The sequence below is a fragment of the Apostichopus japonicus genome, chromosome 17 (assembly GCF_037975245.1).
Source record: "Apostichopus japonicus isolate 1M-3 chromosome 17, ASM3797524v1, whole genome shotgun sequence".
NCBI classification, from domain to species: domain Eukaryota; kingdom Metazoa; phylum Echinodermata; class Holothuroidea; order Aspidochirotida; family Stichopodidae; genus Apostichopus; species Apostichopus japonicus.
This window is the reverse complement of record NC_092577.1, coordinates 34,971,569-34,998,375: the sequence shown is the minus strand read 5'-3', so window position 1 is coordinate 34,998,375 and position 26,807 is coordinate 34,971,569. Positions and strand designations below refer to the sequence as shown.

The window sequence follows — 26,807 nt, the reverse complement described above, 5'->3', positions numbered from 1 at the left end:
GCAAATACTATTTGTGGGAGCATTACGTAAATATTTTTGACATTACGCTACGCTGTACGTTGTACACAACTTTCAGCTCGCTAATTGGGATCATGAGACAAGTCCGGGAATTCAAAATGCAGTTAACTTATGTTTTAAAACAATCTGCTAATAATTTTGCTTTAACTTCATTTTTCTAAAATCACATCGAACCTTTTTTCAGTACATTCTCATTTCTTTTAATGTCTAACCTTACCAACGAAAAATGTAAATAACTGTAAATATTATTGTAACTACATAAAGAAAAAGGTAGTTGTGTAAAGGATCAGAATTAGATATGATAAATATCAAACTCATTGGTGAGGATGTCACACAAAAAGTTAGGGTACATAGACTGAAGAGTTTTTTTTCAGTAAAGTTCTTCCATATTTTTTTTCTGTTATGGATATCTACGCCCCTTGGATTTAGGTCTACTTCATGCGATCTTAGTTTTAGCACTGTCACCGTTTGCAATCGTGTGGTGTTCGGTAGGTCTGTATTTGCACATCTGTCTGTAGTGTGTGAAAACGAAAACGTGTAAAACTATTATCTAAGACATCAGTTCCTTCGTCACCTTTATTGTTGCTCGACGTTCGAAAGTCAACAGACCCGAAATTTAAAAGGAAGTAAATGTATGGTCTGTGTAATTCCGTATCAGACGACTGCATACACAGCCCAAATATAAGTATTTACCAAAGTTGTCATGATTGAGTATACACTTTTGTCACAGATTAACATTTTATGTTGCAGCCGAACTTAAGAATAAGTTCTTTGTATTCTCAAAGTTCAAACCACCGCTGTCGCGTGCCACAATAAGTTAGGTCTAGTCTTACGACAGATCATATTACAGAAAAGCCCGGTGACCAGGCAATCACTAAATCAAGTGCATAGCAACTTTGCTTTCGTAAGTGAACAGATCTGCACCGACAAGAATTGACTTGGAAATTTTGTTGAAATCTATCTCTCTCAAAATCCAACGGAAATGGGTGAGTATATAGAGTATAGGCATAGATAAGGCTTGCTACTCATGAATGGGTGATTTTTATTTTGTCCTCAGTGCCTGGGAACTGGGGGCATATTGGAACTGCCTAATTTACTTAGGCCCAGCTAGGCTAGATATAGGGCCTTACTTTTTAAGGTCTGACATAGCATGACATGAATTATATATTATAGGCCAAGACGCCAAGTAGGACTGCAGTTAGGACTAAAGCAAAAGTAAAGCATTAATTAAGTTACATAAGATACCAGACACTGTTATATTACACTACATAGGACAGCTGTGTGATAATTAACTTTATGTGGTTTGCTGATATTCGGAAATGTAAGAATAAGCGTAACTAAATTTCGTTTGTTTATTTGTTTCTCAACAACATTAAATTTTACAAGTGCACAAAGTAAAATAAATAGCATGAACAGCAATATAGTCAGGTGGCTTAGCAACTTTAACGTTACCGGCCGGACAAAAGCACCAAATTTTGCATGGAGTTTCTTTTCGACCTATCTATCACTTTTATCCGTGGAACCCACTTAATCGGTTCCGATTTTTCAAGATGGCGGCCAAAATCCAAGATGGCCGCCAGAAAAAAGAAAATGTCATATATCTGGCTGCAAAAATCAGAAATGAACAAATGAGGGGTCAATTCAGGTGTTTCCGGGGTCGCTGAAACAGATGATGGTCATGGCATGTTGCTTGGGCCACCCATTTTCAAGATGGCGGCCAAAATCCAAGATGGCCGCCAGAAAAAAAGGAAATGTCATATATCTGGCTGTTGAAATCAGAAATGAACAAATGAGGGGTCAATTCAGGTGTTTCCGGGGTCACTGAAACATATGATGGTCATGACATGTTGCTTGGGTCACCTATTACCAAGATAGCGGCCAATATAACAGAAAATACACTTGTAGTCACTGTTAAATGTCAGTGGAAGTGTAGACTTGACTTTGAAGATTCTGATTCCTTCTGATTAGTATTGAAAATCCAACCACCAGACAGACTTTTAGTCGATGCAGTTTGAAAATTAGACAAATTTACTATTACGTAATATTTTTGTGACGTCAACGGGGGAAGCAATTAGATAATGCATAATTTACAATTTCAAAACTCTGCCACTTAAGAATGGCGAATCTGATTTGAATGAAACGTTACAGAATTTTAAACAATATGTAGATGCAGGCATTCATTGAATTTGAAGTAAACATTAACTTGAACTTTTCATCTATGGAAGAACGAAAAATCAGCAAGTACTGTGTAAACTCAATAGCGACATACATTTCGTTTCCCTCTTGACGTCAACGGACCCGGATATTTAGGTAACACAAAAACGAAATGAGTTTGAAACTCAAACTTTGATATTTGGGGTTATGAAATACACTCTTTTCATCTATGTAAGTTTCAAATCAATCCGCTGCACTTAAAGTGACCTTCAAAAATGTGAGTTAACACTTCCACTGACCTTTAAGTACATACTGAAAGTATTCGAGAATTCTGTGTACAATGTTTCAATACGATGTTTCTTTACCAGACAGTTCACAGTCGATGTACACTATTTGGATGAACATTGCATCGACAAAGAGATGTGCAAGGCAGATTTGCCTTGCTGCATTTGCATGTGTGCTTTTTACGTGCAAAGAAAACGGACACAGACCAAAGGTCAACAGAACCAAAAACAATCCCAGTCTGTATAACAACCACCAAAAACCCAACTGAAACCCCAAAACAGAAATCTCTCACTAACCCACACATGTATATAACGTAGCGTTTAACGTGACGTGAAAAGGACACGGACCCAAAGGCCAACAGAACCAAAACAATAAATCACTACAAACCAGCCCCAAAAAGCAAACTGCAGACCACAATGAGTGAAACCCCCCACCAACCCATATATTATGTAACGACTACACAAACCCCCACACCTAACAACTAACTCACTCCAAATTTCATCCGGGGAACGCCGTCCCGATAGTAGACGACAGGCTTGCGCCAGCGTCTACGAAATTCAGTGTCGGGAAGCCGTGCGTGGTCGGCCTCCATGCGCAACCTATGTCACTTTGCATGAGGGAGACGACAGCCTCGGCCCTCCAGACGTCCCCATCAAAACTAGGCGGCAACTGCTGTTCCAGATGTGTCTCCTGATGATAGCGGCAAACAACAACAGCAAATCCCTAACCTATCTTGGGCACACAGAGGGCAACAAACCATACAATACAAAATCACTACTAATGGCCCACAGTGTGCAACCAATAACACCAATAACAAAGGCGTGAAACCATCATTCCCACACCAACCGGACAAAGGGACACTCCAGCAAAAGGTGTTGCATAGTCTCGATGGCCTCACAGCCCACATGTTGACAAATCCCATCACCTAATCGCCACCTGACTAGGCGAAAATGGTTAGTGATGAGGACTCCATGTGCAATCCTCCATGCCAAGTCCTGGAGACAGCTATCTAGTGACTTACAACACACAGACCGGCACACATCTGGAGTGATGGCGATTTGGCAACCCGACGGGCACACAGGCGCGGGCATTGAACATAACACAAAGGGGGCCACCTTCAGCAGAACATCTGGCCCGCCCTCCTCTTTGATTCTATGAAGTGAGTCACCAATCTGAGTATACATCCCCCGAGGGGCGTGTCGCATTTGGCCGGTTATTGGAAAAGGATCCAGGCCAGTGGTGGCCAAAAAGAAACCCACACCAGAACCTAACAAGAAAGGCAAAGGGAAACGAAGGATTCTCAAACGCAACGAACACACCTTTCAAAGGAAAAGGCGCAGTTTAGATGGTAGGTGGACCGGAGCCAACCGGTCAAGGGGGTCTTTTACAGAACGATCCTTTTGACAAGGTTTGGTTTGCGCTTTCCCCAAATGAAATCAAAAATGATCCTCTCCAATCTCACTAAAGCATGATCCGGTGCAGCGATCACCGTACCAGGATACCAAAGAAGAGGAACAATAAAACGATTAACAACTGTAACCTTTCCAGGGAGGGAGAGCCACCTCCGACTGAATGTGTCGAGCCTTGCCTCCACCTGATCAGCCTTCTCGGCCCAAGTGGTGGCCTCGGGGGCACCATAACCTAGCCAGATGCCATTTACCCTGATCATGACATCTGACCAAGTAGCATCGAACAAGAGGGATTGGCCGCGCCAACCTCCTAAACGCAGCCCTTTGGTCTTGGACTTGCTAAGTCTGGCACCAGTAGCCTCTTGGAAGGTGGCCAAAACCTTCAATAAAGGCTTGAAGGAGGCGAGGTCTGGCAAAATACAAGTGACGTCATCGGCATATTGCACGCTTGTAACTCTAGCCCCACCCCGTACATTGAAGGGTCGATAACCTAAGCATCTGTCCAGCGAGGTACTAAGCGTTTTGCTGAAGAGAACATACAACAACGGGGAGAGGGGACAACACCGATGGACTCGAACCTTCGAACCGGGAAGGGACCAGAAGTTAATCCGTTAACAGTGACCATGTTCGTGACGTCCTTATTTAGTAACATGACCCAACGAATAAACACTGAGTTCAATCCAAAGGACTCTAAGGTTCTGAACAGAAAGTCGTGTTCTACCATGTCAAAGGTCTTCTCCTGGTCCAAGGAGACCAGTGCACATGGCAAATCACGAACTTTAACAAACTTGATCAAGTCAAGTTAGCAGAATTGACGTTGTGTTTATGAAGGGTGCACAATCGTACAAAATCTTCCAATGAGTCGGTATTCACATTTGGTCGGTTTTCCCCGAAGTTACCCTATTATATAGTTGACTCAATGTAATCAGTCTTACATGACACTCGTTAGTCCCATATAATAACGGGCTTTGCGACAGTGTCTATCCACGGTCGATCACACCTCAAAGTTCCCCAATAAGTCCTAAGTGGCTTCCTGAGCCAAAGTGACACAATAAGACTACCAGCCAAAACATATAGTCAGGGTGCTAGCCTGGTTTCATTTACACGTTTGAGGACGGAAGGTTTGATGGTCCCAATCAGTAAAGGAAGGGCACATGGGTCTGAGGAATGAATATATATGAAATTTCCTTTTTTTCCAGGTGGCCATCTTGGATTCTGGCCGCCATCTTGGAAGTGGGTTACCCAAGCAACATGCCATGGCCATCATCTGTTTCAGTGACCCCGGAAACACCTTTATTGACCACTCATTTGTTCATCTCCGATTTTTACAGCCAGATATATGACATTTCCTTTTTCTGGCGGCCATCTTGGATTTTGGCCGCCATCTTGGAAGTGGATTACTCGAGCAGCATGCCATGGCCATCATCTGTTTCAGTGACCCCGGAAACATCTGAATGACCCCTCATTTGTTCATCTCCGATATTTACAGCCAGATATATGACATTTCCTTTTTTTCTGGCGGCCATCTTGGATTTTGGCCGCCATCTTGGAAGTGGCTTACTCGAGCAACATGCCGTGACCATCATCTGTTTCAGTAACCACGGAAACACCTTAATTGACCCCTCATTTGTTCGTCTCCGATTTTTACAGCCAGATATATGACATTTCCTTTTTTTTCTGGCGGCCATCTTGGATTTTGGCCGCCATCTTGGAAAATCGGAGCCGATCAAGTGGGTTCCACGGATAAAATCAATAGATAGGTCGAAAAGAAACTCCATGCCAAATTTGGTACTTTTGTCCAGCCTGTAACGTTAAGCCTAAAAATTGTTGCTAAGCCACCTGACTAATAAAGTAAAGTGATGTTAAACAAAAAAATCAAGAGGGGCTTGTTGAAGAGTTTCACTCTCTAAAACCTGATCGGAAAAAGTCAATCAGAAATATATAGAAAAGACATTGAAAATAGGATTTTAAAAGAAAGTAATAAATTAAAGCAAAAAAAAACTTATCAATTAATACGAATCACAACTTCAAGACCCCACCTACTGTAGCCTCACAAACCCACGAGACCAAATTTTGCCCCACCACCCAACTGTAACCCACAGCTTCCCACATTGAAATTGTGCTGTGACATACCCATGTAGTGTGTACAAGTAACAATTTTACACCACAATCTAATCTTATACATATTATTTTGGCCTAGGCCCTTTACAGTTGAGTGATTATCAATTAATAACAATGCCAAATGTGACCCGTAATACTTGTTAATAGAAAGAATCATCTATGCACTGAATGACAGCCAAATGACATGACAATGTATTGCCAAGTTATTCCAGTCTAAATGGTAAAACATGCTTAAAATAAAGCTTTAAGTTGTAATTTCACATGGCCACTAATTGGACCAATAGTTGTTTTTATCCAAGTTTATAGTATTTAGTCGTATATCACTTTGCATGGCTTTGTTAAGACTAAAATTAACATTTATCCAACAGTATAATGGATTATAGCCAGGAGGGAGGAGAGTAGAATTAGGTGGTATTTGCAGGGGGGGGGAATGGGGGGGGGAGGTTGATGCACTTTTGAAGTTGATGTCCTATAATACATGACAGAAAATCTGCATATTTCCTGAAAGTCTGACAAATTTTATAACCATGGATTGATTTTAATACATTTTACATACCTATCATTGCCCACCCACCTTTGATGTTAACATGCACAGAATGGAATTATATGTTGCTTTAATGCAAATTACCCAGTATATATGTTTTATACAGTAAATGTGTTCAATTCTTACAAAATTGAAGTGAATTCTGGTTTATACTAAACTGTAGAGCACAATAAAAAATAAAAAAACATCTCAGGGCTTCCCGTACTTGCATAGCAGACAGGTCCCTATAAACGTGTGTATGAATTATTTAGCGTCAACTTGCATTTCTACTAAAGTTGCAAAACTTTACTTCCCCTATTTCAATAGACCAAATCTTCCCTGTTTACCTTTTTTACTTTTTTACTTTGTTAACTGTAATAGAAGCTTACGCTAGTACACAGGGGAATTGGTTTTTCTTTTGTGTTTTTTTTATTACAATAATGACAATTAACAGTGCATGGGTTCCTTTTCAAAGTTATTGTGCAGGTTAAAAGTACTTCCTGAACCCAAGGACAATTATACCGTCATAGATATGGTATCAGTAGCTGTACATTGGGGTAGCAATCTTGAATTTTTCTACAACTTATTTGACTGATTCTAAATCTCATCAAAGGCTAAAAAGCCTGCATTATTATTGCTTTCTTTTAAAATTTTCATTTAATTTAGCTGTCATGCTCTAATTATTGATTTATAAACCACCAAAATTTGGCCGTAAATGGATATAATCCAGAGGAAAATATGATTTTTTTTTGACTGATTAAAGATGCCTAGTATATTAGACTATTACACATTGTAAGCATCAAGGTAAAACTTGCATCCAATAGTTAAGTGGCTGATCATTGGAATTGTCACAGTTTTTTTTAACTATCACTGAACTTAAAGGAACCAGGTGATGATGTCATAGTTGCATGCTAACAGCAAAATGCTGTGTTTTACTTTATTTGTCACTTGATTGTTTTGACCTTGAATTGGATAGGGTTTCAACTATACTTGTGGGGGTGTGAAGTTAACAAATTTTTACCAAAAATGTTAATATTTATTCTGAGATCTATGCTGCCTCCTAATTTGAACACAAGAGGGAAATTGTAATCGAATTATTATCTCAAAAAGCTATTTTTTAATTTTCTTCTGAAAGATGAAACAGTGAGCACTATTATGTTGAACATCCTGTGGCAATGATTTCCAGAGAGAATATGCGTGAACTCTCAAACAATATTTGGCAGTTATTAGTTCTAAAACATGGTGTGTGAAGGTTCTCAGCAGTCCAGGTAGTGTTATAGGCCTAACTGTGTATATCATAATGGTAGGTATAAATAAATTTAGGAGTAGGTTATGAACAATGCGGTAAGCCAAGGTAGTTAAATGTTGACATGTTAGAGACAACAACCTTGAGAAAATTAAGAGAAGCTTACTAAGAGAAACTTACTAATTAATATGAACAGTATGTTTAACATAATGTATGTATGTGATATATGAAGAATTGCTTTCTTTTCATAAGAGTATTAATTTGTTGAGAAGAACATGATATGCATCTGACCAGACAGTTATGCTGTAATTAGTCAACTGTGGTATAATTAATGTAAGATGCAAAGAGTAAAGAATACTTTTAGGAAGAAATTGTTTCAGCTTCATATGAGAGAATATCAGTACCATGCGACCTTTGTGGTAATAGCACTTGTCAATATGACTTTTCCAAGTTAATCCCAAATCTATGAATGACAAAGTTTGTTCTAAGAAATTGTGTATTTAATCAAATGTTACAAAAGTAGCTTTCAGATCCACTTTAAGCCATTGCCTCTAATTAATACCACAATGCTGAAGCTTCTTAATGAAGCGTTATGTTCTTTAACGAAGCGTTATGTTCAGTCGTGTCAAATGCTTTTGATAAGTCCAATAAATTAACAAACATGAAAATACAAAATTACAGGAAAAAAACCCAAAATGTAATCCACTTTGAATAGAAGCTTTGTGTTCTTCTGTTACATCAGATCTGTTTGTTCCAAGTTCACTTCCGCTGAAAATTGAGTAGGCCTCTATGCTTTTAGTAGGTTATACAAGATATGCTGTGTGTTTGAATACAATCAATCCTGCACGAACAATAATTATGTCATTTTATTTAATTAAATATATAATTAAATACAACTAGATTTCCCAACAGGATCCACAAATTTTTACTGATAGTCGCATCGTAGATATTTTGACATTTTCAAAAATTTTTGGTGCAATTTTGTTTTGAGTCAATTGTTATTGTAGTGAACATATTCTCCTCATTTGATGACACTAAACAGGGAGCCCAGAGTTCTTTTTTCTTTCTTTTTTCATTTTTTTCACTTGTTCTTTTGTAAATTAATTTGCTTTCTATGTAAAGCACCTTGAGCAGTGACTTTTGTCTACTGATTTGGTGCTATATAAGTCTCATTTATTATTATTATGATTATTATTATGATTATGATGATTATTATTATTATGATTATTATTATTATGATGATTATTATTATTATTATTATTATTTAACCTAGGTGTACCTACTGTATGTCAGTTAATTGTGAAACAATAGTATAGGTAAGTTGGTAACACCAGCTATTGTTACATGTAATTGTTGTTATTCTAACTGTTGTTACCTAGATATGCTAATGTGGATCTATTTAAAGAAAATACTGTGATATATATGTTTTTGTGTTGTAATGAAGGTTTGGTTTTAGCACTGTATGCTGCCAGTTGACCTTCTGAATCATACATGCATGACATGTGAATAGTTCTGCGGTGTACCAGCTGTTCACAAACACCTTTTCTTGAGATACTTTGTTTACAAGGTTTTCAGACTTTGACGTCTGATGATCTCAAATGACCTTTGACCTCTAATGAAAAGAATTGAGTTCATCTGCACAATATGGGGCTATCAAATGCATTGACACACACTGTATACAAGATATCTGTTCCCCTTCAAACAGTGTGACATTTGCTGACCTTTGACCTCCAACAGAAAACAGTATGATTCATCTACTTGTTCAGATATATCCACATTCTAATATGTCATTCTCTCCTTGAAATATTAAAATCAGGCTAATGTTTATTCAAAGCAATGTTCCACACCCACTAATTACATACACACACAAAATAAATAAGCATGCACACCAACACACCCCATCATGATTCAAAAGATATTAAAATCAGGCTAATGATTATTCAAAGCAATGTGCCACACCCACTTAATTACATACACACACAAATAAATAAGCATGCACACAAACCTACACACACCTATCATGATTCAAAAGATATTAAAATCAGGCTAATGATTATTCAAAGCAATGTGCCATGCAATGACAGACACACACAAAATAAATAAGCATGCACACAAACATACACACACCTATCATGATTCAAAAGATATTAAAATCAGGCTACTGAATATTCAAAGGAATGTGCCATGCAATGACAGACAAACACAGAATAAATAAGCATGCACACAAAAATACACACACCATGATTCAAAAGCTGCACTTTTAATGCATGCTGTAGCAATGATCGATCAATGCTAACAGAATTGTACCACTTCTGATGCAGCAAGAAGATTAATGATATGAACTTTGGATATTATCTGATAATGGATTGTAAACTAAAAGTTGAACAAACAGTGTAACGATTCGGGGCAGATATTTGAAATTGCTGATAGGTAATGGATAAGAAGAAGTATTTGAAGAAAGTGCCTGAATAGGGCCAGATGTTCCTATTCCATCAGAGGCATCAGCTTTAATACATTTCATAACAATTCATAATCATGGACGTTAAATATGAATGTAAGAGACTGTCTTCCGTCAGCTTGCGGCTTTGATAAGCCAGTGAGGCTTCTACGCGAGTTCCTGCTTGCAGGAGGATCTAATATACAGACATACATACATAATACAAGCTTTTGTCTCTTGTGTGTGTCATTACCATATGTTTGATTGTATCCATGTAATATAAAAATGATAAATATAACATTGGAACAAATCTGTAACTCTCAGGAAAAAAATTAATTTTTTTAATTAGGTTACCATATGTTTGATTGTATCCATGTAATATAAAAATGATAAATATAACATTGGAACAAATCTGTAACTCTCAGGAAAAAAAATTAATTTTTTTAATTAGGTTGATCAATGTTCTCAGTTGTGTGTGATTTTTGTGGACTATAGTTACAAGATATGTTTTCAGGGTATTCTTCCAATTGATGCTTCGCATTTCCCTTTCTTTGATGTATATTTCTGCAAACCTCTCAATTATAACCTGCCTCAAGATTAGAGAGATTCTGATAGCTGAATGCAATTTTCCACCCCTCAAAATCTTCAGATTAGGGAAATATCAGGGAGAAATTTGGCAAAATCCAGCTAAAACAAGATGGGGATTTGAAACATAAAGCAGAATCATTTCATACGTCATTTCAAAATTTACAAAAAAATTGTTAGAAACCATGTCAAAGTTTTGCTAGGAAAATCAGCCAATATATATTTCCTGTTTAATAATTATTAAACTGTACATATACATTGACTGAAGTGATTGCAAAATCGACTAAAAAGATGATTTTGTTTGTTCCTCGATTTGAATGATTGATTGATTGATTCCTTTGATTTTTAGTGGATTGAATCTGAACAAAATCCTTGGTACAATTGATTGCAAAATTTCTGAGAAACATTGATAGCAAATTGTATAAATTACTAGGGAAATAAATTGCTATGTGACAGGAAGGAAGTTTGTCGTAGGGTTCCACTATCGGAAACATGGTTGTTCACCGATCAGATTTGTTGTTTTCGTGGCAATAAAAGGCTCATGACCACTCACCAGATAGAAGCTTGGCGGCGACCCATTTGTGGATTACAGCCCCTTGTTTGGAAATTTGGCCATAGAGTATATTAACCTGATATTTTTAGCTATACCTATAAACTCATAGCTTGTGGAATTATCTTCCCAAATAACGTAGAGTGAATGATTAAGCCGATGGTAATGCTTTGTGGGTGACAAAGACAAATACAATGCTTCCCTGGAATATCTGAAAGTTGGCCTTAAAGATCTGCTTTATTTGCTCCCAATTATAGCACGCTATAGCTGGGAAAGTTTTGTGATTACGTAATCGACCTGCCACGGTCGTAAATCGACATCAGCCTCTAAAATTAGCCTGCATAGCTTCTTAACACCATTAGGCTAGATACAGCAGACCTTTAAGTTGCAGCTGTTTAATGTTGCTCTTAATTATATGTTATCCTAACTTTCTTTGGTCCTGTTCACATTAGACCACCAACAAGGTGTTGAATCTTGCCATTGGTGTTCAATTTGTAATTTTAGGTTACATACCTATATACTTCTAGTACAGAAACAACCTCTCGCACTTCCCCCAGTTTAGTGTCTGGGAGTCATAGAAAGCAGTTAACTACATGGTGACAGTTAGTACGTGGTTAAATATCTACGAAATGCCACTGATCTGATCTGATGCTGAGCAACGGGTTTGATGTAAACATGCAGGGGATAAAAATTTGCTACTTTCTCATATACCTCCCCTTCAGGGAATTCAGAACGCCAGTGGTGGAGCGTCCATACAGTCAGGGGAGGCGGATGCCCCCCTGGCGGACTCAAATGGACTGCTGGCGCCCTTTTCAGCTTTTTACCACTTTTTACTTATTCCCGATTAATGACTTTTTTATTGCGCTCTCTTCTACCTATTGACATTTGTCACATTTTGTTGGTGTAATTTTCTGACAAAATGCTCTAACAGCTATCGTTTATCTGCAAATTAGCAAGGCCCGGAAAGGGTCATTTCCGGCGATCTAGGGAGTATCTTTACTCAAAAAATTGCTGTACGCTCCGTGCCAACCTGTGGTGGTGCTCCGCTTAGATAGTGTCGAAAGCGCCCCTACAGACCATTCTCGCCCTCCCTGACCAATACCCCTAGCTCCGCCACTGCAGAACGCTGCTGCGTGCCTATAGTCTCACTCACTAAAAAGTTTGATCACATCACTCCTGTAGTCTGTTCATGGCATTGGCTTCCCGTCTCTCAGCGCATCCAGTTTAAGATCCTACTTCACACCTACAAAGCGATCAACGGGCTTGCCCCTCAATATATTACTGACCTTCTTACTCCTTTGCGTCGGTCAACTACAGTTACGCTTCGCTCTTCCGATCATGCGCATTTGCAAGTAACTCCTGGTCCACGTACCCGCACTTGTTATGGCGATCGTGCCTTTTCTGTCGCTGAGCCTTCTCTTTGGAACGCACTCCCATTTCACATTCGTGAGTCTCCCTCTATATTTTCAAGAGACAGGCGCTATATAAATTTAATTTTTTATTATTATTATAACAATTGAGAGTGCAGGATCTGTACTGTACAGTAAACCAGGCCTTTCTAATCCTGCATCAAAGAAATCTATTTTTTTTGGTTGAGAGTGCAGGATCTGTACTGTACAGTAAACCAGGCCTTTCTAATCCTGCATCAAAGAAATCTATTTTTTTTGGTTGCAAAGATTGAGTGTTATTAATGCTGCATCATTATTAAGGTTGTTTTAGAAAGGCAGAGCAGGAATGGTGATCAGTTCAGTGACTTTCTGGCTATTTTTGGGGACTAGTGTATTGTTGACCTTTATCAGCTAGTGTTGACCTCATACCCATCCACAAGATAAAAGCCCCCATTAATTCCATTTATATCTTATATAATTTGAAAAGAAATTATAAGTTTATAACATCTTATAAATTTGTCGGTTTTAGATTTCACCCAGGTAAATATCTGGGTCATTGAAATTTTAAGCAAACAAATTGTTATGGCCACTGTAGTATTACTGACCTTTATCAGCTCACACTCTTCAATGACAAGATAATGACCCTTGTCACTTCCATCAATTGGCATCTCAGATAATATACATGTAAGAAGGTATATATATATTTATAACATGTTATAATATTGTAGTGGTCCACCTTCTGGGACCATTTGATTACTGACCTTTATACCTTTTATCATATATATGCAAGAAAGTATTTTTAACATGTTATAAATTTGTTGGTTTTAGATTCCACCGGTAGATGTCTGGGTCATTGAAATTTAAGCAAACATTTTGCAGTGGTCCACCTTTTGGGACGTTGTATTACTGACCTTTATCAGCTCAACTCTCCTGACAAGATAATGACCCTCATGACTTTGGTTAGCATCTCAGATTATTTGTAAGAAATTATAAATTGATAACAGATTATAAATTTGTTGGTTTTAGATTTTACTGGTAGATATCTGGGTCATTTGAAATTTTAAGCAAATTTATTTTTATGGCCCACCTTTTTTGGGGCCAGTGTATTGCAATGACCTTCATCAGCTCAAACTCTTCGAACAAGATAATAACCCTTCCATTGACAACTCAGATAATATGTAAGAAAGTATATAAATGTATAACATGTTATAAATTTGATGGTGTTAAACTTCACCCATAGATATCTGGTCATTGAACTTTCAAGCAATATATTGTTGTTTTCCACAACATGTAAAGTGTACCTTGCAACCGTCCAAGTGCCCTCAATATGTGCATCTCATAAAAAAAAAGAAGACTAACTGCTAAAATAGTACTTGCTCAGACCATGTTTAGTTATAGCAGGGAGTTGTTATGGAACAACTCCCTGGTTATAGGATACTAATTTGTTGCTCTGCTGTAAAAGTCTGGGGTATTGGTAGCAAGAGGAATGCAGCAAGTGCTTGACAAGTTGGGAGGATAGCAGTGGCAGAGCTAGGGGTATTAGTCAGGGGGGTCGAGAATGGTCTGTAGGGGCGCTTTCGACACTATCTAAGCAGAGCACCGCCACAGGTTGGCGCGGAGCGTACAGAATTTTTTAAGTAAAGGTACTCCCTAGATCGCCGGAAATGACCCTTTCCGGGCCTGGCTAATTTGCAGATAAACGAAGAATAAATAGGTGTCATCGCCAAGTTACACCAACAAAATGTGACAAATGTCATTAGGTAGATGAGAGCGCAATGAAAAAGTCAATAATCGCGAACAAGTAAAAAGTGGTAAAGAGCTGAAAAGGGCGCCAGCAGTCCATTTGAGTCCGTCAGGGGGGCATCCGCCCCCCCTGACTGTATGGATGCTCCGCCACTGATAAGGGGCCGCAAAAATTCTGATTAGGAGATCACATGTTCATCCAGTGTCCACAAACATAGGCAGCTAGCCCGGTCAATCTTGCAGACAGGTTATATACAGAAGTTATCATTATGTGCAGTATTCTGTTTTGGGGAGATCTATAGTTGACCTCGCTTGAGTAAAAGAATAGAAATAATCATTTGGAAGCACCAGTCATTTGTAAATTAACTATCTAACATATTTGCCTCCTTAAGTACTTATTAATGGTGTCTTATTGGTAATTAAAATGAACACTGCATAGTCAAACCAGGGAGTTCCCTGATAAAAGTAAATTTGAGGCCTGAAACTAATCTTGGTAGCATTTATGGCCACATTCATGTAAGGGACCAGACCCTGCGCTAGCAGTGCAGCTACAAACATTAAATTGATTTTGAATTCCCCCACTTTTACATTGGAACATGCACTCTGTATCAGACCCTTTGCTCACAATCAGCGATTGGGAAGTTGGGATTCTTTATACAATGAAAAGACACTAAACTTGAACCTCTGTGATGTGCAGCGCTGCTAGTAATGCCTTTAGATAGTACTATTGAGTTAAAGTACCCGACAATGGAAGTTGAAGGTCACGGTTGATCCTGGGTCAGCCCCGAGTGGTGTACATAAGAAATTTAATTAGCACTGGGCCCTAGCTGGGTCTGATCCTCTGGCCCTAGCTGGGTCTGATCCTCTGACCCTAGCTGGGTCTGATCCTCTGACCCTAGCTGGGTCTGATCCTCTGACCCTAGCTGGGTCTGATCCTCTGACCCTTACTGGGTCTGATCCTCTGACCGGCCTAGCTGGGTCTGATCCTCTGACCCTTACTGGGTCTGATCCTCCCTCCATCATACTCTGTTGCAGGGTTCCACTTCCAGCGTTTGATTCACGTTTGATCCACGTTTACTTTACAAATTTAGCACCAACTGCAGAGTTGAACACCATGCTCATGATCTAATGTAAACATATCACAACCATCATTGCACCCACCATTGAACCCATCATTGCACCCATTATTGCATCCACCATCAAATCCACCATTTCATCCCATTAATGTACCAACCATCACACACACCATTTGCACCCACCAAGGAAGGCACTTACCATAAAACTCCACAGCTTGGCCTCTCCCCCCAACTCATTTTAAAGTGCATTGCATTCTAGTTTCCCTTGTAGCAATAAAGACACAAATGGTAAATGTCAGAGATCTGTCAGTTCTACTGTTTGCAAAAACAGCTTATTTGCATAACAAGAATTAAAGCAGTTTGTTTGCTTTTGCCGAAGATTTTCATGAACCCTTCCGCATATTATTTATTACGATCAATTTATAGAAGTTTGGCATGCTCCACAATTTTCAGCCAAGTCCAGCTGATAGTGAGTGTGATTAATTAAATCAATATGATTAATTCAACAACAGATCACCACACACAGACACATTTTAATATTAGTGTGAATCCATACCGACTTGAAAATTTTGGGGGACTTTAAAAATCGTTCCATTTAAGATGAAATTTTGCTAGTCGAGTTTATGAACAAACTACTTACCCTTGTTATAGGAGTTAGGTATTGAACATAAGACATTCATCTGAAAATTTATCAACATCAATTTTGAAAACAAGAGGAAAAGTAAAGAGGATTAAAAAGCTGCTTTAAGCCTTGATTTTTCAAGATTAAATGACACCTTAGACCCTCTGGGTATTGACCAGTCAATTTACCTGATGACCTTGAAATCAATCAGGCAATGACATTACCAGAGTGTACTGTTATAACTCGATATCCTTTGTGATTGACATACACCCCCACAGCGTCTGGGGGTCATAACAGCAGTTAAATACGTGGTGATGATTACCATGTGGTTACTACAAAATGCAACTCTGTAGTAATTTGTCTCTTGATGTGTGTAAACTTGGCTTGGGGGACCCTGGCTTATAGAACTGGCAGTTACAGGAATTCAAACAGAGAGAAAAAATAGTTATCAAACTACGTATGGTATCTACTGCAAAAGGCCTACATGTGTAAGTATAAAACAAGAATTATTTAGAAGTTAGAGGAATTGACACTTCGATTCTAACAGGATCTTCCTCAACAATTAAGGCCTCTAAAGTGTGTGTTACTAGCTACTGCACTGTTATACATAGAAAGTAGCTTGCCAGGTTCATCACATCACCACCTCCAGGTGATAAAATTCATAAATATTCACATTTTACAAAGATTTAAAATAACTTGAAGATGCATAACCGTAGGTCACACAGTTAGTATAACATACAGTCTGTTGTTAGCATTAGTCAACTCTTGCTAGTAGTGCGGATGAGTAACTTAGTGTTTGTCAGCTGAGGATCGAACTGCAGATTTAGATTATGATTCAATCAAATTTTAATCTATGAATTGTACTGATCACTATGCATATTAATGCATGTGCTTCCATCTGTCTACCCATGCAGTGAACTTGTTCCTACCTAATTTGGGAAATTTCTCAGATGGGAGTAAATGAAAAAAAGACCTGTTGAAGATTGGACTGCTTAAATAAGTTTTTAAAAAAAAGGTTCTTTATCCCTTTCAAACAAAACTTTCCCGACCCTCCACCTCCCTAACCCTTCGCATTACTCATACAAACTTACATTCTGAGCACTTATCTGATGGAAATATTGATGATATTCAGATATATACTAGGCAGTTTGTTGTCCTGAAAGACTTGGTAAATATAGTATCTCAAATTAATTTTTTTTTGAAAATATTTTGCTTCCCCTTCAAGTCTTTCATTTCCCTCTCCTGTTTCAAATTAAGTGGAAACTATCTGTGGGAACAGTTTTGTTGCATTCAGGAAACTTTACATTATTAAAGTACAGGTTTTAGTGTGTAAAGGTTTTTACACAATGGTTTCACCAATGCAATGATAAGGGTGCAATGCTATACATTAAAACACAAAGGAACATCAGACAAAGATCCATTGTGTTTGGGGATGATTAATTATATTAGTTACTGAAGCCAATCATGGGGGAGTTTCTCATTCCCCAGTTGTATTGTCAACGGAATACAGTTTAATTCTCTAACTCTGCATATCAAGGAGACAGAAACGCAACCATCATCAGTGGTTTTAAAGTGTGTGAAGACTCGCGCACAAAGAAACGTCTCATGCCGGTAATCTGACCTAGTTTTGCATGAGGTGTAACAGAAGTGCTAGACACCACCATCGATCCCAGAAAATGCACACACAGCTTGCTACCGTCGGTAATTAGACACTAGTGTACAGTCAGTACATACAGCTGCGGTCAATACCCACAGCACAGTATACAAACGATACAGCGATCGATGGACATCTCAGTTCCAGCTAAAGATAACAAGGTATCACATTTCATTACTGTCTGCATTTTGTAGCGACAAGCAGAAAACTTCACTTGCAAGCAACGGAAAGTTAACTTTTTCAGAGCGCGGCACGCGGTTTGGGGCGAGTCTTCTATGCCTTTAAGTGATAGATATTATTTCCTGTGCAACAAGGAGCTGAATCAAGAGAAACAGCTTCAACTACTTGCCGTTTCACTACCGAAGGCTATATTTAATTGTTTGCTTAGCTTGAAACAGATAATGATTTTTTTAATGAGTAATCTTTCCAATTATCTAACTCTTCTTACATTCAACGACTTTTAATCAGACATCGGAGATTAAAGGGAAAGACTCATGTTATCTTTTTAAGCAGACTATCAATATTCAATTTGCACACTGAGTGAACTGTGCTTGCGGTGACCTATTTCCCTAGTGCTGATTTCAACAGCGTTGTTCCTCCCCTTTGATAGTGACTATCGATTTCCTTGAAACCGATTTGGAGAGATAGAGAAGTTATCTTTAGAAAATGTTACAGGGATTCAGATTGGTTGAGATTTGCCACCAGACAAGGCCTTGGCAAATCAGGAGTTCTTTTAGATTTACTTGAAATTAAATCACTCCAAATTATATCAGTGTAGCACTATAACAAGGAAGTGTGTGTTTGTGATACGCAGGTTTGACATACAATAGCTCTGACTCATAGACCAAACTGAGAGATAACTTTAACATTATGGATGATTTAAGTGTGCAAATTTGTGCCACATGGAATTGATCCCTCCCCTCCTCATCCTCCCCCACCCAACCCACCCACCTCATATCTACCCTCCCTCCAAAGCCAAGAGACACAAATCCAAACAAGATTTAAAACATACATTTTGTCTACCCCTTCCCTCCCCATTCCCCACCACCTTTACCAAACTTAACCCTTCCCTACCCATTCCCCCACCACCTTTACCAAACTTAACCCTTCCCTACCCATTCCCCCACCACCTTTACCAAACTTAACCCTTCCCTACCCATTCCCCCACCGCCTTTACCAAACTTATCCCATCCCTCCCCATGCCCCACCGCCTTAACCAGACTCAACCCTTCCCTCCCCATTCCCCACCACCTTTACCAAACTAACCCATTCCTTCCCCATTCCCCACCACTTTTACCAAACTAACCCCTTTTTTCCCCATCCCCCACCACCTTCACAAACTTACCCCCTTCCCTCCCCGTTCCCCACCGACTTTACGAAACTAACCCCTTCCCTCCCCATTCCCCACCGCCTTTACCCCTTCCCTACCCATTCCCCAACACCTTTACCAACCCCTTCAGTCATTTGATCTCCTTGAAGGACATAGGAGATTCCAGTCTGACTAATCTGTGCAGTGGGTTCAATATATTTCATCTGTCTCGATTTGGTAATTATCAACTTGCATGTAACACGTAATCTGCATTTTGCAACAACCAATAGTTTTCAAAGGTTTTCTTTTCAATATCACTCAAGCTTCAAATGTTGAAAAACAAGTTTGCCTTTCAGTTTTGCTTGCCAAACCAGTGATTATCAGTGTTATTGACAGTGTTATAAAGGAATTTAGGAGTTTGGATATAGCAGGCAGAATTTATATAAAGGTTTGGTAGCCAGTGGTAGGTACTACAGTGTGTGAAAATCTGTGATAATGATCAATGCATACTGAGTTAGACCATGGAGGTAAAACAGACCTAGCTGCTGCATCTATGCCTCTATATTACTGACTGACTTTATGGTTTGAGGTTGTGAGACCACAAGTCTTACAGATATTTTACAAACTTGCAGCGATGGATTCCATGTAAAGTATACAGTGCATATATTCCTTTAAAGAACTGATGGAATACAAAATTCTTGAAAGTGGATTTGAGTTCTGAGTACTGCGTATTATTAATTTGCAATGATTGCGTGTCTTCTTAATGGATGATAGATATTGGACACTACTACCTGTACGTACACACAGCTGGCCTTTTACTAAAGGATTGGATATTATACATGTCTCTACGCATTGTCCTAGATATGAGCCGTTGGTATACTCTATAGAGTATCTTGTTAATGCTGGATTAATTTAAACAGATTTTAAAATTTGGAGATGTCACTTGACCTAATTGACAGGATTATATAGCAAAGACATTTACGACCAGTGCACCATCCATCGATTAAATATGGTTGTTGGCGCTGGATTTAAAAGGTAACCTATATTTTTTTAAACGTGTTTTTGAATTTTTATTTTTCTCATATAAGTGAAAGAACAGTGACAGAACATTAACTATTCCTTACATCCTGTAAGACACTTATCTACATAGTACCTGAAAGTAGTAGTGTGAAATGGATGCAAGATGATCACAAACAGTCTATCAAGGACCCCTCCTATGCCCCTCCTCCCATCCCCTCCCATCACCTCTCAACCAAAAATTTTTAACAGCAAATTTATTTTCATGCTGTGTCGGGGACCATGATTGATTGTTATTTTTGCTTCTGTTTAATTGTGAATTTTTTTTAGAACAAATTCAAATTCCAGCACGAGTACACAGAGAAGAAAAGCTCAAAATGGATAACCTGGGACACCTAAACCCACAAACTCCTCCCTAAATTCCTCAATTTTCTTCAGATGTTGAACTATAAAGACACCAACATTTTGATAGATGTTCTAAAAATGACATTTACAATGTCTCACAAAATTACAAACATTTCAAGCAATTCTCGGCCACTTTAATTTTTGGCATGAATATTTTGGTTAATACATTCCTTTATTCTTCAACGAACCTAATTGCCTTTCAAAGTGATTTAGTATACTAAAGGTCGTTAGCTGTTACCTAGGGAGCCGTTACCGAGGGAGCCATTACCTGAGCCCTGTCCCTGGTTATATGGTGAATCAATATTAATAAGGCAGTCTTTCAATTTATTTTTTTGTCCAAAATTAGTCTGATAGCCATAAATTAAATAATCAGTTGGCACATTAATATTTCAACATTGATACCTACTGTATACAGCATTGTACCCTGTTTTTACTGCATGGTATAGTAGTCATGTCCATAACAACTCCCTGGTCTGACCAGGGAGTTGTTCTGTCACATTAATATTACAGCATGGATATAGTACCTACAGCATTGTACCATGTATCTACTGCATGGTACAGTAGTCATGTCCATAACAACTCCCTGGTCTGACCAGGGAGTTGTTCTGTCACATTAATATTACAGCATGGATATAGTACCTACAGCATTGTACCATGTATCTACTGCATGGTACAGTAGGCATGTCCATAACAACTCACTGGTCTGACCATGGAGTTGTTCTGTCACATTAATATTACAGCATGGATACTGTACCTACAGCATTGTGCCATGTGTCTACTGCATAGTACACTAGGCATGCCTGGCCAAGGAGTTGTTCCATAACACCTCCCTGGTCTGGTACATTGATAATTATATCATGGATACCTACAGCATTGTGCCCTGTTACTTCTTGCATGGTATGGTATAGCATGGAGGTAAAAACTGTTTTTACCTCCATGGGTATAGGCATATATGCTTTATAACATGCAGGGAATGTCCATAAAAAAATAGAGTATTAATGTTGTCATACCTGTTATGGAACTCCTGAAATTCTTGTTTGCTTGCATTATTCTGGAATTTGTGGGTGTGATCCTTTTGTGGGTGTGATCCTTTGGAGGGTGGGGTTGGGAGGATGCTAAGTGGTTAATTGCTGGTACATGTTGCTGGTTCATAAATATTAATGATATTGGGTGATGACATACAACACTTTATTATTCCACTAAGCAAGCAACCATAGCGCCCATTGGGCTCTTGTTGCTTTTTTTTTAATTCCAGGACTTATGAGCTCCACAAGGAGGCTTGTGATATCAATGTGTATGAAATGAGGAACTGGGTGTGGGGGCTGGGGGGATGGGGTTATACTGTAGGTTCTATCTAAATAATTTGTTCCTCTCATGCCCTTCCTAGAAACCACTGGCTTCTGTTAAAACTTAACATTACCATTGGGTAAAGATTGTTGAGGTCGTGGATTAGTAGATCTACAGTAGTACACTTGAAGGTTTCCTATATACTATATGGACTACAAAACCTCAGGGTGAACTTGAGAAAAAAACTTATTCACAAACATTCAAGACAGAATTGGTCTATAATTGTCACCAATTCAGTGACCATTTTTGGAAATCCTAGCATATTTGGGTTCAATGCATTTCTGACATTTAAAGTTAAGTACAATTATGGTCAGAGAAAATGGCGCTGTATGTAAAACAAAACAAACACTCAAAAAGCATTAATAGTTTAGTCTATTTTGAATCGACTAATTGTTGTTGCTATGTGGTGATATTGCCGTAGTTACATGAACCTTTTGAGTCCACCTACTATTACAGTGTAGTTTGCATTTATGCCTTTGTATTCATTGAAGACAAACAAAGCTGCTGTAAAAGGTGGACTTAAGATCTCCACTATTTATTTATTAGACTTGACTCAGATTCTAATACCCGTCATAACTACACACGTACAATCCCACCTAATTCTTTTTGTTAAAGGTCCTCTGTATTTGGGTCTTGACTGTCTTAAAACTGTGCCGATGTACATTATTCTTAAAATACTTAGATGTCGGCTCACATATATATCAGCAAATTAGTCGCTGGCAAAATTCAGCTGGGAAAGGTTGATGTCATTGAGAGACCTGGGTCACGCAAATGATATGGCACTGAATGGCAAATTTAGGTTTGACCTGTCTTGACCATTAATGTCCGTAGTCACGGTGATATGTCCGTAGTCACGGTGATAATGATCTTGTTGTACGTGTATATACAGTAGTACAGTATATCTCTGTTTAGAATATTTGGGGAAAAGATTGTGTTTCCCTTTAAACCTTCTATGCTTGTGTATACTCTCATATAATATTTATTTCAAGCAAACTCTTTTTAGTAATGTACTTGACTGTTGGACAGAAGAAGAACGGTTGGGTCGGAAATGAAAATGAAATTAGCCATATTTATACTGTAATTGTCCATTCAATCGTGTTAAGATAAACCGAGGAAGTTTCTAGGACTATAGTACACATACACCCTGGCGCTAGGCCTAAATCTGTTTAAGTTCATCAAGAGATGTCAGTCATAACTCAATGCAAATCAGACTTTATTTTACCGTTCAAGAAAGGAACAGCAGAAGGAGTCCTGTAGATTTAGTCTATACATTACTACTAGAAATTGTGCTTTAGAGATTCATAACTGCTTGTCTGCAAAGTGAAGAGTAGGTAAGAATTTATTTTACCGTTCAGGCTACAGTAGCTGGCCACCGGACAAAAATTGAAGTCTTGGAGACTTTAAGTTCATACATTATAACTACTGGAAGTTTGCATCTCTCTAACACTGTATCTGTCAGATCCAAACTGTTACTTTCCCAATCATTTATTAATTAATATTTATTTATTTATTAAGAATTGATTTACTGTTAAAAGTAAGAGCAATTGAAGGAGTGTTGGTGACTGAATTAGAATATTTACTACACTTTATTCAATTAAAATCAGTGTAATCGGTTAATATTACAGTATGCCTGGGGTAGGGATGGATAAATGCTTCTCAGATGTAAGTGAAAAGTTGATGAGAATTCAAATTTACAAGTGAAAGCAAGCAGCTGAGGGGGCGTCTGGGACTTGCATGTACGCCATTGCTAACCTGTAAGCAATTTGGTCCTGTAAGCAAATTTGGCAAAATATAGGACCTATATTTTTTAATGCTACGTGTGGAAGTTTTGCTGTAGGGATCCATAACTTTCTGACATGTGCAAAATGAAACACATGCAGGTAGGTTTATAATTTACCATTTCAAGTTAGACAAAATATTTATTTCAAAAGTCATATATAGCAATAGCAATGTTGTAATGTTCATAACACTTGGCTGGTCTTCATAGAAACTCATTTAGTTTGCGAATTCCCAGTAGATTCAATTGTTTATGTACCACTAAACAGGGTTATAAAATGTTCAAAACCTTGCATAATTTACACATTTGAGCATTTTTGACAGCTTTTTGAATGTGCATATGGTTTATCTATAATGTGATAATTTCTAGATTTTCATAAAATTTTCATACTTATATACTGTACATAAATTGATCAGTTCAACAACGTTTGCCCATTTGGATCAAATGCAAAATACTTTCGGACCTTAAAATTAAGAATGGGTGGTTTTACTAAAGCCATGGACTGCATACTACTGACTGGGAAACGCTACCATTTTCAGTATTCCTGTCTAAATCCGACACACCTAAACACTCGTTTTCTTGACCAGTCATATAAGTCAGTGGCGTAGGAAGGTACTTTTGAGTGGGGGGGACTGAAGACTGATGGCCGGCCTGGGGGAGGGGGTGCCCCCCTCCCCGTTGGATTTTTTTTGCATTTCCAGGTGGCCTCAGATGCAATTTGGTGCAATATAGCACACTTCAACACCCACTCCATTTTGTAAAGAATTTTGCATTTTCACCTGGCCTTAGATGCAATTTGGTGCTCCAAATGAGATTTTTTTCTCATTTGGAAATGAACAAGGGGTTTTCTGACTTGCGGAGCGGGGGGCGGAATGGTACTTCCGTCCCCCCATATTTCTCACTGGGGGGCTGGCGCCCCCCAGCCCCCCCGGTTCCTACGCCCTTGATATAAGTCTTAAGCACTGGCACACTGCCCGACGAGCCAAGATTTTCAATGTACAACAGTCAAGATCTTGACTAGATGGGTAGTGTGTGTTGTGGAGCAGGCTTTAGGATAACTGTTAACTCCCCCCCCCCCCCCCGGTTCCCCAGCAGTGGAATTGTTCTAAGTACTGCTTTCTGAATTCAAACTAATGATTTCATAAGTTTGAATTCAGAAAGCAGTAGAACAAATTCAAGCAAAGTATACATGTGTTTACTTTAGATATATGGTATTTTTGTGATATAGTCAGAGGTTTGTTGAATGCAAACTGACCTGACTTGAAATGAAGAGGATTTAGTTACTTGTTATGCAGCTACTGTACAGTTTTAATCTACCCATGCAAGCAATCCCATAATCATGAAACAAAGGAAAAATATGTGATATCGAAGAGTTCTTCTTGAAAAAGAGATTTTTGAGAATTTTTTTTGTCAATAGAAAGATTGTTTGTTAACACTTGAAAGCAGGGTTCTATTGTTTAGTATGGGAGGGTCCTGTGGTATTATGTGGAATGGTAGGTGAAGGGCAAAGACATTTTTGGCTAGAGTGGATTTGAACTAGTGACCTCAGAGTTACAGTTAGCCATGCCCTCTATCCTGGAGTCCATGGTTGTGACCCCTACAGAGCCTCTCCCTCCCCTCCCTCTAAGCCCAGGAGGAATGGCATATATGAAAAGAGAATTGAGTTTCCTTCTCTTTCTTGCCTACCTGTCTACTCACTACCTAAGCACTCTAAATATCCAGAGACATGATTTTATATTAAGTAAAGCACTGTATGCAGTGCATTATTAACCACGTTTAAAATGGCTCTCTCTACTCACCACTGTTCACTAGTATCTGCGGTACCCAGCCAACAGTTGTTCTACTTTATGAATGCAATCATGAATTTTTATGTTTGTCCTGGGGAATTGACATAATGGTTTGTGATTGTGCTAGATTTAGTAGTCCAGCCACTTGTTTTATTATTCTGCAATGTTTATGGGTTATTAAAACTCAAAACAATGGAAATGGTATAGAAATACAACATGGACTGCGGTTTTAACAACACTATCAAAAGTAATGTTGTACGGTCTTCATCATCCTTTGAAATTACGACTGAATACTGAGAACATTTCAGTGAATTTACCAAATTGTTAGGCAATTTTTCACAATGGATTCCAAAACCTAAAGAAGTAGTAACACTCCTGCCAAACCCATTGATGCATGTGAACTTTATTCAAACAAACCCACACAATAAAACCAATTCTCCAAAACAGCACTATAATTGAACCGCCTACAGCAGAATTAAATTTGAAGGGGGAAATTATTTGCTTTCCAAAAGTTAAAGATGAGACTGACTGTTTGTTTGTCATTTCACATTCTGTCTGATTGTAGAATGGTGCATGCAGACAGTAGTGTGGAGTAAGGGGAGATCGGGGTGGGCCATGGACCCCATCCCACTATTATCATTTTATCTGATTGTAGAATGGTGCATGCAGACAGTAGCATGGAGAAAGGATCTATAGACCGGGTGGGACCATGGACCCTATAGATCTCTCCAATTATCATTTAGGGTTAAACATTCTTTCAGGGGATATTTTACATTCAGTCCAGAGTTGAGAGTATTTATTCGTGCAGTACCTTGCAATTATGTAGCTCTAATTTATAGTTCTAATTATAGTCTCAATTAATTCATAGTCTAAATTATATGCCTAAGAATACACCATCTGATGGTTAAATGTTAGCCCTTCTTTGATAAAATACTTCATTCTAGCCTTGTCTCTTCCATAAAAGTTTATCCCCTTTATTATCTAGGTCAGTCACATGATTTTTGACTTTTCCCCCTCTCCTCCCCTCCCCTCCCTTCCCTCCCTTCCCCTCTCTTCTCTCCTCTCTCCCTCTCCTCTCCTCTCTTCTCTCCCCTCTCCTCTCCTCTCTTCTCTCCCCTCCCCCTCTCCTCTCCCCCTCTCCTCTCCTCCCCTCTCTTTTCTCCCTTCCCTCTCTCCTCTCCCTTCCCTCTCTCCCCTTCCACCAAATATTTAAATCCTGTTCTATCAGTATGTTGTACATTTCAATAACTTGGTCCAGTACTGCATGCCACAGACAGACAGACTCACAACAAATACAAAATGTAAATGGTAGCTTTAAACAAAGGAGCATGTTGAATCAATCAATCAATCAGAA

General features: G+C 38.6%; 1 protein-coding gene across 1 annotated transcript in view; it reads left to right on the top strand.

The window, feature by feature from the left end:
* Positions 1 to 533: 533 nt before the first annotated feature.
* The window catches only part of LOC139984933 (uncharacterized), a 56,223-nt gene continuing 29,949 nt past the window's right edge, over positions 534 to 26,807 (top strand). Inside the window, exon 1 of the mRNA XM_071999076.1 lies at positions 534 to 1,004. Within this exon, the coding sequence (XP_071855177.1) occupies positions 1,001 to 1,004 (4 nt within the window). The 5' untranslated portion in view covers positions 534 to 1,000. The remainder of the gene's footprint in view (positions 1,005 to 26,807) is intronic.